This window comes from Odontesthes bonariensis, chromosome 3 (genome assembly GCF_027942865.1).
Source record: "Odontesthes bonariensis isolate fOdoBon6 chromosome 3, fOdoBon6.hap1, whole genome shotgun sequence".
In the NCBI taxonomy this organism is placed as follows: domain Eukaryota; kingdom Metazoa; phylum Chordata; class Actinopteri; order Atheriniformes; family Atherinopsidae; genus Odontesthes; species Odontesthes bonariensis.
This window is the reverse complement of record NC_134508.1, coordinates 32369117-32384454: the sequence shown is the minus strand read 5'-3', so window position 1 is coordinate 32384454 and position 15338 is coordinate 32369117. Positions and strand designations below refer to the sequence as shown.

The 15338-nt window shown below is 40.5% G+C and overlaps 1 protein-coding gene across 1 annotated transcript; it reads left to right on the top strand.

Annotated features, from left to right (window-relative positions):
• Nucleotides 1-11544: 11544 nt before the first annotated feature.
• On the top strand, nucleotides 11545-15088 carry csrp1b (cysteine and glycine-rich protein 1b). Its single transcript, XM_075461590.1, has 6 exons — nucleotides 11545-11654; nucleotides 12527-12636; nucleotides 13029-13197; nucleotides 13380-13509; nucleotides 13595-13688; nucleotides 14526-15088. The coding sequence occupies exons 2-6, from the start codon at nucleotides 12528-12530 to the stop codon at nucleotides 14600-14602; spliced, it is 579 nt and encodes a 192-aa protein (XP_075317705.1). The 5' UTR covers nucleotides 11545-11654; nucleotide 12527; the 3' UTR covers nucleotides 14603-15088.
• Nucleotides 15089-15338: the final 250 nt, after the last annotated feature.

Sequence of the window (15338 nt, the reverse complement as noted above, 5' to 3'; positions counted from 1 at the left end):
TTAGAGTGGGCACAGTAAGTTAATCTGTTGGCCGATTACAGAGATTTATCCTTTTTAAGGCACTTTAAGCGATTAACAGCGGTCAGTAAAGCCATAACATCAACACCCTGAACAATGCTTCAGGTATTTGATTCCTTTTCACCCTGTGCAAAAACTCTATGAGAATAATTCAGCCAAAATAATATTCGAAAGGAGTCAAATTCACAAATGATCAAATAAGCAGTGTGGATTCAGAAATTGTTTCAAGTCCCCTGGACCTAAATCTGTGCTGGTTCCCTTCCAAATGCTCTCAAGGTCGATCCTAATAACCAAAAATAAAATTGAGCTCAATGGACCAGCTGTGGCCGAATCAGGGTTCACAATAACTGCAAACACTGAAATATAGATTTGATGCCCATGATGTAACCTTAATTGTTTTAATGTCAACATTAAAAAACTAACTGTATAGGACTGTATTAGTGGTTCTCAGTCAGTATTGGTTTGAGGACTCACACTACATCTAAAAAATGTTTCGAAGTCAAAGTCAAATTTATTTATATAGCACATTTCATGTACAAAACAATTCAAAGTGCTTTACATCAAATAAAAGCATTGCAGCAGGGAGTGTAAGAAGCATTAAAAATACATAAAGGAATATAAAGAGAAACAAATAAAATAATTCAAATGATTTTTTTTTTAAAAAAGCAACAGTCTAGATAAATTAAAAGATATCGTGCAGATTTCATGCATAGACACATGAGAAAAGAAATGTTTTTAACCTGGATTTAAAAATGTCTACATTTGGTGAAAGTTTAATCTCCACTGGCAGTTTGTTCCACTTGTTTGCGGCATAACAGCTAAATGCTGCTTCTCCATGTTTATTCTGGACTCTGGACTGGACCAGCTGACCTGAGCCATACAGTCCCCTAACTTTGTTTTTCCATGAAACAAACCCATATAGCTGGATTGTTTTGCTTTAACCTGCATATGAAGCTGTTTTTGGCTGCACATGAATTAAATATGATCCTTTGGAAGTGTTTGCAACCTTAAACAGGGTCAGTGAGGCCAGGTTATTGATGTCCCAGGTTATTCTGTTGTTCTCACGTAAATTGTTTAATCTAACCTGAAAACAAAATTAGGCATGGCCCCTAAAGGATCAACAGAGGATCTTAAACAGCGCAGGCAGTTAAATGTAAAATCCCTACAGCGCAGTGAAACAGCCCGCTGCTGCTGTTATGCAACTGGCATAGTTCTGAGAGGTGAACTGAGGACCCAGCAGAAATAGCCAGGCATTTCCATATCATTCTGCAGCTCTGTGATGACTCAAAGCGTGGGCAGTTGTCCTTGTTGAATCTTGAAAACTAGGTTATTGGAACAAATAAGAGCAAAAGTGCACTGCAGACACGCTTTAATCACAATGCCACGAGTCAGATTTTCACTTCAATGTGCCTGTATAAGCTCAACTAGACTGATACTCATGCTGTTAAGAAAAAATATATATATTTTTTTAAAACAAAGCAAGTAAAGAGTAAATGTGTATTAACACAGTTGATTTCCAAATAAAGCTGCTATCATTCACATCTTTCTCTTTCTTTTGTACTGTCTCTATTGGATTGAGATCTGGTGACTGTGGAGACCATTGGAGTACAGTTAACTCATCGTCATGTTCAAGAAACGTTTGAGATGATTGGAATTTTGTGACATGATGCTTTATCCTGCTGGAAGTAGCCATCAGAAGATGGGTACACTGTGGTCATAAAGGGATGGATATATCTATCTATATATATAGATAGATATAGATATATACACAAGGGCTGTCAACATTAATTAATTAATTGTTAATATATACAGCCTACACACACACATATCTGTTAACGTTTTAAATTTGACATATTTATAGAGTAATAGAGTAATACATTTGCATCACAAAATCGTCCCTCCAGAAAAAGTCAGACCTCACATCACTTGGCGCTATTTTTGCCTCCCTTCATATCAATGCGTTCAGCCATCTAGCGATAGCCGCACCTGTTACGGTGTTTACTGCTCGGTCTGCTCTTCGGTCTACACAGTTTGCACAGCCCGTAGTGATACGAAGGTAGAGAGAAATAGCGCCAAGCGATTGTGAGGTCTAACTTTTTCTGGAGGGACGATTTTGTGATGAAAATGCAAATGTATTACTCTTTTGAACGCATATTGTTTTGAGAAGCAAGACGCTTTATTTTCGGGACCCTAGCCAACTTGCCGGACTACCTTCGTCAACGCCAAAACGAGGCTGGAACTCGGCTCACAGGACGAAGCAGGGGGTAAGAAAATGTTCATAAATGAAATTGCTAATATGGGATGTCATACAGCTTCATGTCAAAAGAGGCGAACTATCCCTTTAACTAGCGGAAATTCCGTTCCGTTAACGCCACTAATTCTTATGACACTTCTACATGCCTAAATGCATTGAAGTTCGCTCATTGCGATTGGCTGATTAGCTATTTGTGTTAACAAGCAATTGAACAGGTGTACCTAATAAAGTGGCCGGTGAGTGTATAACAGCTACATATCTGCCAAGGTACATATGAAATATGAATTAGGCTTGCCAAGGATGGCAAACATAATTTTAGGTTAGTAAAGGTGGAACATGTAAGCCACTCGTGTGTGTCTGTGGAGTAGACTTTCCAAACCAGACAAACCTCATGCGCGTGCGCACACACATGTAAGTACACAGGCAGTTGGATAGAGAACACACTGAGACGTGGCATTTACAAGGGAACAATAATAAGGTCTCAGCATCAGAACATCTGAGTGCATGCAATAATTTTGTGATTATCAGAATTATTTTGACGATATGTTGTGTTTCAACTCATCTGTGGATTAACTCTGTAGTCACTCAATGCGACCACAATCCCCTCAGCACTCCCTTTTCAAAAGGATGATGAAAGAAAGGGGATGAAAGTCATCTGCAAATACATAATCTGTGCCTCATGATGTTCATACTCCAGATAGAAGACAAAATTGCAGCCTTTTTTCATCACTGTAATAAATGTGGAGAGACATAAGGCACTATTTATGTGCTGTCATGAAATAATCCAGAATTAAATGCATTAAAATTAGTTAAGTTCAAAAGTGCAGCTTACTGTAGCTGCACAGATGATAGGTCTAGTTTATTGGCAATGACATCACCCGCCATTAGTGGTGTTCCCATGGCCATGCAAAGACTCCCAGTGTAGAATTAAATTACTTTATGGCTGGTATTATCTACATTCGTGTATGCTTAGGTTGGATATAGAACTTCAGTACTTTTTGGTGCTGACTAGAACGTGTCTGCTGGAAAGCACCTAAAAATGTACTAGAGCTAATACAAAATGCTTTGCCTGGGGCTCTCCTGCCACTTGCCTCCTAACATGTCACATGGAATATCTTCTCCTATTGTAAGATTGGTATATGGCATATGGAATGGTGCATTTAAACCCTTTAAAACTTGGAGCAACACGCGTGTTATTTTACCTTGTATGTCATGTCAACATTTCCAAGATGCATCAGCTCCAAATGAGAAATAAAAGGTTTTAATGTTCGATCTTCTTTAAGTTTTCTGAAGCACTGAGAATATGTATAGAAAATGTACTATAAAAAGGTTTTAGAAGACTGTTCGTTTTTTGGGTGTTCTTATCCTATACAACTAACACATGGCATTGTGTATTTAACAATAAATTAATTCAAATAACCTAAAACTAACATTTTAAGTGAGATAGCCATCTAAATCCTAAAAGAAATTCATTGTTTCCTGTACTGAAAGATTTATTTATTTTGATTCAGAGTCTGATGAGGACATCAAATAATGCATAAACGATCACCGTCTTAGTGTTGATTAAGTAGATTAAGATTGAGAAGTATGAGCCTGATGTGGTGGGAGCCTGTAGCAGAAACTGGTATGAGTCAGCAAAGCATCCAAGACAATTACTGGGAACACGACACCACATCCCAGGCAGGGCAATGAAAGTCCAGAGCAGACCCAGAAAGTCTTTACAGGAATTAGTTCAGCAGTCTGGTTGTGTCTCCTTTAGCCAAGATCTCTTTTCTGGGTTTGAACTTGAGTCATGCACACAACAGAAATAGATCCAACAGTGCGATGCACTAAGACTCATTAAGCTGAGAAGTTCAGCACCGCCAAAAATGGAAAGTTGAGATCAATAAAAATGGATCTGAAACTGACTTTGACCTCCGTTGGCATGATTCTCATTAGTAAACAGACAGGTAAGCAGACAATATTATTTTTCCTCAGTACTTCTAAGAAACTCAAACTTACCAAAGAGGAGGTTGGCAAAAATGGTGAGATGGAAAGGCAGCTCAAAACATTGGGATGCTCCAAGTGATGAGCGTTATCATCAGGTGTCCATCACCGCATCCCCCTTACATCTTAATTGTGAAGAGAAGCTGATCCAAGCCCAGTGCTACTCTCTGGTGGGTAGTTTATCAAACGAGGCACCAAGAAGCAGTTCCCGCTCCAAAGCATCTCAGCCTCTGTCCGATATCTAGATCAAAGTGAGACTACTCTCTTCCTGCTTGCATAACAATACTCTAGACAGTTCTTACGGTGTGCTGCAGTTGATTCCTGTGGATCAGACTACTTAGCCAGCAGGCGCGCTCTCTGCCTTGCAAATGGATCGGGCGCAGTTCCAGTCTAAGTCTCTCTGAACTAAAGTGCTGAGCAAAAACTGGGCCATATAACTGATGGAATATTCATTAAAAAAAAGGTCTCTTATCCGATACTTCTTTGTCTCTGCTCCTCTCCAACAGTCACAGCCTTGCATGGCGGGTTGCATATGCATCTTTTCCGGCAGGCGCTCAATGTCCTGAGTCAGAGGAAGAAGCAGTGAACTGGACTAATTTGAATTGTCACTGCATGTTTGTAGCTGGCTGCCTACAGGGCATAGTCTCCCTCAACACAACACTGAGTGAGAATCTGGGCCAAATGGAAGCCGATTCAGAGGTGTCAGCTCAGGAAGAACAACTGACAGGAGCGATGATATGGTGCAGCATGGATTCCCACACTTTTTCTGTTAATCTTTGAAGAAGGGATTACAAACTGTGACTATGACAACCTCCTCTGTGAGTGCTGAAGGCAAATATTACAAAATGACTCACAAAAATCAACTTACAAAGTAGATTATGAGCAAGCCATGGACATGCGATGGAACAAACCTTGTGTGTACTAATAGCAGCAAAACAACACGCACACTGGTTTGAAGATGGAAAGCAATGGTTGGTATGGTTATGGGTGGGCATATTTCTGGTGTATTTGAGAAAATTGCTTCCATTTGCAGTGGAATCCTTCAGCAGGATAACTGAAGTTCACGGGGAGAGATTATTATTAGAGTTTAGAAATGAAAACTCTGTGCTGAGTCACGGACACGAGATAAGTGAGGATTACGGTCAAAGATGTGGAGTGGCTAGACACAAATACTCAGAAATGTGAAATTAATCTGCACATAGGGAGACAGTGAACACATTTGCCGTCTAACCTTCAGATACAAATTGTTATCTTCATTATGAGATCTCTCACACAGCGCTGAACATAATTGCAGCTTAATTAAAGGTGCAAAGATAAAGAGTGTATGGGCCCACAGGCAGGTACAAACACCTCCAGTGAATTGAACTGATAGCAGTGTCCTCATCTTTCACCTTTCTCTCACAGCTCATTAATTGTGCACTTCACACTCCGATGCCTCCATGTTCTGCTTCAGATGATAAACCTTGACGCCTTTGCATCAGCACAGCTTATAGCTAGTTGTACACACCAAAAGACAGCTGGAGGGATCAGGACACAGGGTGTGTCTCGTACCGCTTAAACCTAATATCTGCCTGCATGTGACCTCTACTGACTAATTTATGGAACTGCATCCCTGTGCCTCTCATTGTGGCCACCAGTGTGCTGCTGCAGGAGTCAGCAGAGAGCACGCTTAACGCAGTGAAACCTCAAACTTCCTGTATCCCACAGAGAGGGTCGTTCAGTCCTGCCAGAATCCCCCTGCTCTTAACATAGTTATCTTATTTTCTCCTTGAAATCATCAGCATCATCTAATCATGATGATTAAATCTTACATTTAAATTCTCTTTACAGCATTATATATATTTTTAGAATACTTTTGGCCACTCGCGTTGAATCCGCTGGGTTGAAATGGAGTAAGAACAAGAGCTTCAATGATAACAAGTTTCATTTAGATTGTTTTGTCAGGTAATTAGTGATGTCCTTGAACACAGTGCAGAAAAAAAAGGCTTTTAGTATAATGGAGACGCTGCTAATATCATCTTTGATTAATCATGTGATCCATAAAAAAAGTCAGAAAATGTAGCAATTTGTTCTCAAAACTGTCACTAATAATTTCAGTTCATATAGGAAAATTAAAGACAAAAACAAACAGGTCCATTTTGCAAAATGAAGCAGTATTTTTGCAATACCACAGTAACGTTAACAAACGAATGAAAATTAGCCACAGTTGATTTAACTCTAAACAGTGCCATGTAGGAGCCAAATACACCACAACTAGATCACATACTCAGTGTGCAGTCCGCTCACCTCTTCCAGCTACTCCTCCTCACCTGATGACTTGGCAAAGCTTCTGTGAAAAACGTTGCCAAAAGGAGAACCATTAGCAGAGGAGTCCTGGCTTTAAGTGAGCTCAGATGTAACAAAAAAAGAAGAAGAAGAAAAACTCATTCCTGCAGCATTCCTCTAACAGACTCCACCGAGCAACCACCACTCCTCCACTCACGGACGGATGGACCGCAGCCCAGCCCCGTCTCTGCCTCTTATCTTCCTCAGGATTAATCTGCTGAGTCTCTGTCAGTCCATTCCTCTCTTTCTCTCGTTTCCCTCTCTGTCATGAGGATAATCATGTGCACACATACTCTCCAACTGACCAAGGCGGATGTCCAAGGAGCACAGACAGAGGGCTAGTGTTGGCCATTGCAGGCTATAAATAGGCTTCTTGAGTTCATCATTGTCTCTTCCTATGATGGTGAAGAGCCTTTAGGGCTTAGAGCGGGAGGAAGGCAGACCAGCCAGCATCACTGTCTCCCTCTTGGTTTCACCTTTGACTGATCCTGCCTCTGTATGGAGATGTCTGAACCACTTTGGATGCAAGCATCAATATTTTTTCACTGAATGAGAAAGAAATATTAGAAAGAAATACTATAAAATGCAAGATTGGGCCTCTGGGTTTTTTTTGGTTGGATAGCAGACAATGAAATGATGAAAGGTCACATGTGAAATGTTTCCACAATGCCTGCACAATTATTAAATGTCACGGTGCACGAGATCAACAGCAAAATGCCAGCAATGCTCTTCCTGTAGTTGCAGGTTGTGCTTCTCTGCATGCTGTGTACATACAGAATTTACACGCAAATCACATGGATTTAGAAATGCACCAAAAAGACACCCAGTCAAATAAAGAGTGGTTTGTATTCATAACATTGCACTGCAATCAACATTAAAAATTACATTATATATGAAGCACTCTTCAAACTCAGCGTTTACCACATTCTTTATTAAACTAAACAATTAAATAAATGCTAAATCATTATTAATGAAATACATCACAACCTTGTTCACAAAAAAGGTTGGCACCAAAGACAAAATATCAAATGACCAAAAAGATGCTTATTTTCAATTGCAATCCGAGAAAACAAATCAAAAGCTTTCCTTGTTTACTCCATCTATAAGCACCTGAGAGCTAAAAGAAATATTCTAAATGTCTAATAATATTTAGAAATATATTAAACATTCTTATTTGTTGAAGTAGGACAGCAGTTTAGGGGCATTTAACAGGAAGTCTTTAACAGTATCCACATAATCACAACTTTGCCTCGTCTTTTAAGCTCTAACTGTTCTGAGTACCAGAAAACTCGAATAGACACTGCATACGTGGATTTTGCTTAGTTATGACATGTTCCCGTGATCTGTTAGCTGTACATCAGATTTACAGATTTGATTTCCTGCAATATGTTTTCATGCATTGCATTTTTCATGAAAGATTTTAAAAGGCATAATAAGCTATTTAAATGCATCTTTGTTATAAAACAGGCCATTTTGAGGATTTTAACTTCCATCTTTAGGTCCTTTGTGACATTTGCTCTTTAAAAGTGCACTTTTTACTAATAATTTTACTAACTTATTTTCTTACTTTATCAATGAAGAGACCAATTCTTGTTGTAGTATTGTTATAAAAAAAAATCTTAAAGATTTAAGCACAATAGGTCTGACAGAATCCTCTTCTGAGACTTAGAAGAACAATTGTTTTATATGTGGAAACTATGAATAATGTTTAATAATGATCTTTGTAGAGGGCATTGGGTCTCGCTTGATCATAGAACATAATGATGTAATATAGATTTCTGTTAATATATTATTTCCATGTCTGGGGTGGTTTTTCAGGACATTTCCACAGAACAGCAGCTCTTTTGATTAGTGTGCTCTATCATTTCTTAAAATCTAAAACCCAAGTATGTATCTATTGGTTAAAGTAATTAAAGGCCTCCAGTCTTGGTGGTTTTGGCCGGCGTTGTCCTGTAAAGCACTCTTCTCTACAATTAGGTTGAAACTGAACTGATGGAAAAAGGAGAGGTATAGTTCAATGCACTACAACTTACAGTTATAGTAAATTAAATAACAGGAACTAACGTGTCATCACTTTTTTTTTTTTTGCTCAGGTTCCTGAAAAGATGATGTATCCTGTCTTTTCACCGTTTAGTTCTACTGTCTGGTCCCCCTCCAACTCATCCCTTGACAGCTCTAAATCTGATTCCCCTGCATCACTCCTCAGTAAAATCCTTTCTCCCTCATTCAGCTCTCTGCCGATTGAAATAAATGGGTTAAAAACTGGAGGCAGCAAGTCCTGTTGCTCTGTAAGCACCACCTCCCCACCTGTGACATCACTAGAGGGCCCAGGATGCCCTCTTCATTAGCCGCATTCAGACAGAGCAGTTCGAAGAACGCCGTTCTAAGAACGGTCCTCTTCGAATTTCGTTCTGATAACTGTCCTTTCCGAGCGGAACTGTTTCAGTTTGCATTCGCACATGAGTCGGGACCAGGTCGGGACTGATGCGGCGCAACCGTCTGCGACAGTGACGTGTTACTTTAGCGCCACATTCAACAACAAAACAAAACCCGCGAAAAGTATGGAGAAAAGAAAAAAACACCACCAAGAAGCTAATATGGAGAGCGGGGGGCCACCGTGTTCATGGTCTGCATGATGGTGATATTAATCATGGACGATCCCATCGGGCGTCTAACACCGAGGCTGGAAGGGCTCACAGAGAGAGTCAGGATCGAGTGCAGGAGATACTTCTTCGTTTCATGAAGGAAGGAGAGCAGAGCGCCGCAGACAAAGGAGACCACGTGTAAGTTTAACTTATTAAACACGCGCCGGTTGTGTCTGTGGTATGAGTAAACATTTCAGTCGTGACAAGATGACATGGGGCGTAGCTACCAACCACCAAACACCTCCGTCAGATGTGTTCCTATAGAACCCAGAACAGACCCAGCTGAGGAGAAGGAGCTGAAATGGTTACAGGAACTGAGGGCGATGGTCCCGAGTTCCTGTATGTGCGGATGCGGGAAAAAACGGCCCCGTTCCTTAAAAGGTTATAGGAACTGCCAAAGGTTCCTACAGTGCGTATGCGGCTTTTGTGCGTGCAGTATGACAGAATAAATGGTGCTTGGCTTAGAGGTCTCAAACTCGTATCATAAAGGACAAAATGTTGCTGATACCGCTCATTTGATAACAGTAAGTGTTCATATTAAGCAACATATGGTGTCATGTAATCCTGACATGAGACAAAACTCAAAACGCCACAGGAGACACTATTCTACTGAACAAGAGAAGAGACAAATACTCTCTAATATGTCTAAACAACATGCAAATACTCCATTTTAAACGTATAATACACAGAAGTGTACAAACAGTGCTGTTCCTGTAGCGTCTTGTAGCCCCTGCAAAAATACCAACAAGTAACAAAAAAATTTTTTTTAAATCGGACCAAAATTGCCATTTTTTGCAGAACAGTAAAATCTTTTTTTACTCAGTGATCTGACCTGAGTCCAGTTGGTCATGTGCTTCCACTGCTGAAAACCAGACTGAAAAAAAAACAGAGAATCCATTACAGCAAGCAGGAATGAAAGATGGCTGAAGTACAGCAGTGGAGGGGCATTACTATCACATATTTAGCCTGATTTCTCAATGGGCAGGGATATCCAATAGAGTTAAAAGCTAAGTTCAGTCAAAAACAGTCCAACTAATAGGTTTTCCTGAAGTTGCCTACAGATTCCGGCACATCAGAGTTTCATGTCTCCATACAACTTGGTGCATCATAACGTCCACTTTTGAAATCATGCTCGTCTTCATTTGGTCACTCACGAACACTTAAAGGGTGAAGGGAGTAATGGAAGTTGCAAATCCATTCAAGAGAGCGCTAACTCGAGACTCATCATGCACAATGTTTTCCCCTATTCTTTTTTCGACCCGATTCTGGATTTCTTACTTCACTGCACTCTCACCTGCAAATGGTTACTGTTAGGCACTAAAAGTACATGGTCGAGGATAAAATGAATGTAAATGGTTTGGTCTACATGTTACAAAATCCACTTGGCAACAACGTACACATTTCAACATTCATGAGTCACAATTCTGGTCATGTCAGGTGAACGCTGCTTACTAGTTAAAAAAAAAAAAAAAAAGTCTTAGGATCAATGGCGTCTTACTATTTCCACCATGCTTTGGAGAAGTGGACAAACGTACCTACTCCATGCTTTCTGGTAAGAGTAAAACGTGCTGCAGAGGTGTGGGGAAACATTAATTTGTGTTGAATATAATTAAGGCACTGCGTAAGTTCCAAGTAAGTAACAAGTATGAAACCAGCAGGACTCTCAAGGCCAAACAGGGCTGGAGCTTCTTTGTATATGGGCAGAGTCATCTGAATTACAAACTCCCCTACGCCTTTGATTTATTGTTTTTTCTTTCCCCACCACACACTGACGCAACAGCTCGAAATTAATTCCAGCTCTAAAACCATTTTGCTTTGTAACTGAGCTACAATATTCTTCTATTTGTTTAAATATCTTTCTTCAAATCATCAATCATTTGTTTAAATGATCTCGTCTTAACTGATATTTACACTGATTACTTTAGGATGTCTTGTGTTTGAAATGTGCTGTATAATCATGGCGACACCTTGAAGCGACGTGGACACCTTAGACTCGATCTGTGGAGGCATGAACAAACATCTAAGCTTTCAGGAAGAAATCTAAATTTCGAATGCATCACTGAGGAGGGAGAGACAAAACACTGAGACTTTTCTCTCGGTTTGTCCCAGATCTTACCTACTTTGTAGATTTACACTGAATCTACAAGTTCAATCTGCTGCTTTTTACCATTTAATGAGGGTTTTCTGGTAGCAGTTTCACTGAATTCATTCAACAAGACCGATTAAAACTCAAACAGACAATGAATCTTTAGCTCTGCCCCCCCGCCCATCTTTCTCCCTCTGTGTCACCATGTCCTGACTCCTCCCTCAGTCCAGTCTGGTGTCGACACGGCCTCCCTCTGCTTCTCTTCATCTTTTACCAACTCGGTCGTCTCCTAGTTTCATCAAAAAGCCACAGACGGTAGCAGTGTTTCACCTCGGGACAGGTAAGACTAACTGAAAGGTCGACTCAACACTTAATGACAGAATTTCATGCTGCAGTGAGGACGAGTGTCTACTGAGATCTGAAAAGTTTGGCTGAGTTTTCTTTTTAAACATGTCAGGTACTGAAGTCAGGAATTCTTGCTACTAACAACTCATGGTACAGAAATGAGAGCAACACTGTTTACAGCGGATAGTTTAGAGTTAATTAAATAACTCAACGATGGTGTCAGTTCACATACAGAAAGCAGGCCGAATTCTAAAGTAGGAACATTTTTGGTTATCGTCTTACCTGAGCATGCACAATATTAAAAAAATGTGCTTTAAGCATTAAGGGAGAGTTTTATTTAACATTAAAGTATTGCATGTATTTTAAAATATATACAGATCTGTTAAAGCCTTGGGCTGTCTGAGGTCAGGGTCGCTAACATGTGATTACAAGACAAAACGAAGGGAATTTCCTGTTTATCCTTAGTGATCGAGAAGCTGATTGCCTTGCTGTGCGTATGTCATCCCCACATTGACGAGTCTCGAACATTTCATGATGTCACTGTCACTAACATACACTGAAAAGAAGAACCAATGTGGTGTCTGTGCAGAGTCTGGCGTTTTATCTACATTTGTTCTGTGCTATCAGAGCCATGCTGACAGGTACTTTGCATTTTATAATACTTTAACACCCACCGCAGCCCGCAGGCTGAAAGAAGAGGGAGCAAAGAGAGAACAATATACCAGAGCAAACGTTTCCTTTTATAGGTATTTCTGTATCAAGACCTTGATTGCTGCAGATGGCCTGTCTGCCGACTGACCCTGATCTTAACATTATGTATACAATGGGAATGAAATGTACACATGCAGCTCTCCTGTGTGTTTGCAGAATGCCTTTTGGAGGAGGAAACAAGTGCGGCTGCTGCCAGAAAACCGTCTACTTTGCCGAGGAAGTGCAGTGCGAGGGGAAGAGCTGGCACAAATCCTGTTTTCTGTGCAGTAAGTACTTAAATTCTCAAGTAATCTGCTTTTTATGTCCACTGCCTCATTTAATTCATAAGAAAGTGCCAGGAAGGAATGTAGAGAATTTGGCATGGACATAAGGATGTGAGCATCCGCAGGTTTGCACTCTGATATTTCAGGCCTTATTTGGATCCAGTGGAAATGAGACAAAGGTTTGGTCTTCCTTATATGGCAGAGGAAGGAGTGTTTATCTAAACGTGCTCAGCACAGTGTGCTTATGCCACTGTCTTCTTTGAAATGTCACACATAGTTTGTTGATATGTCACAAAAATGGATTGTTTTTGGAAGTCAAGCTGCATTTCATTTTTTTTGAGAACCAACACAAAAAATGATGACACATTTGTCTTTCCTCTTCACTTTGTTGTAAGTGGTCTGTAAGAAGAACTTAGACAGCACAACGGTCGCTGTTCATGTGGACGAAATCTACTGCAAATCTTGCTATGGCAAGAAGTATGGGCCAAAAGGCTACGGCTTCGGTGGTGGAGCGGGAACGCTGAGTATGGACACAGGAGAAGGACTTGGAATCAAGCCTGAAGTGTGAGCAACATTTCCCTTCCTACTGTATCTCCTCTTTGTGTGTGACAATATCATTCAGATCATTCAGAGCTCGATTTAAAGCCTATTGTGACGGAGGAAGCAGAGCCAAGTTTGCAGGTGGTGGTGCTTGTACTTTCCTCCGCACTTGCCACATTTAATTAAATTCCATTTCATTTTGACAGGCAAGCCGCTCATCGGCCAACAAATAATCCAAACGCCTCAAAGTTTGCCCAGAAGACAGCAGGCTCAGAGGTGTGTCCTAGATGTGGGAAAACCGTGTACGCGGCGGAGAAGGTTATCGGGGGAGGCAATGTAAGCAAGAAAAAAAACACAGTTTAATCAATGTATGATTCATGTCAAGACAGATGCTGGAACGAATTCTTTTCTCCCTCTTCAGTCGTGGCATAAGGGCTGCTTTCGTTGTGCCAAATGTGGTAAAGGCCTGGAGTCTACGACCCTCGCCGACAGGGACGGGGAGATCTACTGTAAAGGTCTGCGAACATAAACCAGAACTCACATGTCAATGAGACATTTGTGATGACTTGTTTCAATTATTTTCAAGCAGAAACAACAAGTATTTTTAAACATTATGAACTGCTGATCAAACAGAGAAGAAATATTGAATTTTTGAATAATTTAATTGAGAAAATTGTTTGCCTGTTAAATGATAATCAAAACAATAAATAAAACATTCTGTTACTGATATTTGTTCAAATAAACAAGGCAAGTAATTCGAAACGATATGTTCGCAATGAAGGTCCTTCTGCACAGGATAACGCCGACATAAAAGCCAAGTAGAGGAAGAGTACGGTTAAAAGGGCGATGAGGAATAAGACAGTGGAGGAATCAAAGGTTCTAATTGCTGTTTTGTGAGAAGTTTGAAGGTACACATTTGAGAAATTGAGGTTCATACTTATAACCTAATGCAAGAAAAGGCAACAGTGCAGTGCAAAAGTTAGCGTCATTAAAAATTTGGGATCTTCAGAGTGATACCAAAGATGCATATTTTCACAGATAATTGAGCCTGCTGATACTGATGCAGGTTGTTGCTGGATAGTAGATTTGAAATGGCTGCTGTCACCCACTCGAAGTCTAGATATCAGTGATTGATACAGACTGTTCCTTAATAAGATTCAGAGCTACTCTTGCTACAAGATAACCAGTCTCAAAATACCAGCATTGTTCTGAATCTACATTCTTCGTTGTACTAAATGACAAAAATCAGCGAACGCGTGGATCTGTTATGGTTAATGATTTGTGCCTTAAAAAATGTTTGCGTTTTTTCCACTGTCCCCTTAATTTTTCATTCATTATGTGTTCGTTCACAGGTTGCTACGCAAAGAATTTTGGTCCAAAGGGCTTTGGCTTTGGTCAGGGTGCAGGAGCTCTGGCTCATTCCAAGTGAAGCCCGAGGCCTCAGCTCACGTGGGGACTGGTATCTCTGGCGCTCTGATATTTCCAGTCCGTTTCGGTCAATATCTGCCCTTTTCCCCTTTTGCCACAGGCAACAAGCAATGATATAACGAACATGCAGCATGTTGCACACGTTCACCAAACAGATTGTGTTGCATTAGAAACTGGTACACACATGCTTCACATTAAAAAATGTAACCGTGTCTGGATGAGCACATTGTGGGTTTCAGCTGAGAATTTGATGAGTTGGCCTGAAAATTAAACTCTGCTGTTGCATTTTAAAGGGGATAACCACGCTTTGTTGAGTTTGATTTATATCTAAAAGCACTTCAAGTGAACAAGAACAAACTAAGACCATATTTCAAGACTGACTCAAAAAAAAAAAGCTTCCACACTGGCTTAAACTATAAAGTGATGTACATACTGGCTGAAGTTGTGCTTTTTGGGACTGACACTAAATAAACATACTGCAAAAGCGTACCGTTTTCTGTGTTTCTTGAGATCTTTGCACAACCGTTGTTGTTCTCTCTGTGTGACCGCTTAGATGAAATCTGTTTATGTTTTTGTGGTTTTGGCTGTGCTGGCAACTTCTTCAAATTATTAAACTGAGCGAAATGCCAGCTGTGGTGAACAACAGAGGCGTAGTTTCAGGTCCTGTCTCTGGCCGCCCCGAGGACGGGGGGGGGGGGCTGGCAGCTGTGGTGGTGGTGGAGGTGGGTGTCAGGGTG

Excerpts from the sequence above, each read along its gene's own strand:
- csrp1b (XM_075461590.1), top strand. The coding sequence starts at position 12,528 with ATGCCTTTTGGAGGAGGAAACAAGTGCGGCTGCTGCCAGAAAACCGTC. Across the intron at positions 13,198-13,379 it reads CTTGGAATCAAGCCTGAAGT|GCAAGCCGCTCATCGGCCAA; the intron begins GTGAGCAACATT and ends TCATTTTGACAG. Across the intron at positions 13,689-14,525 it reads CGGGGAGATCTACTGTAAAG|GTTGCTACGCAAAGAATTTT; the intron begins GTCTGCGAACAT and ends GTTCGTTCACAG.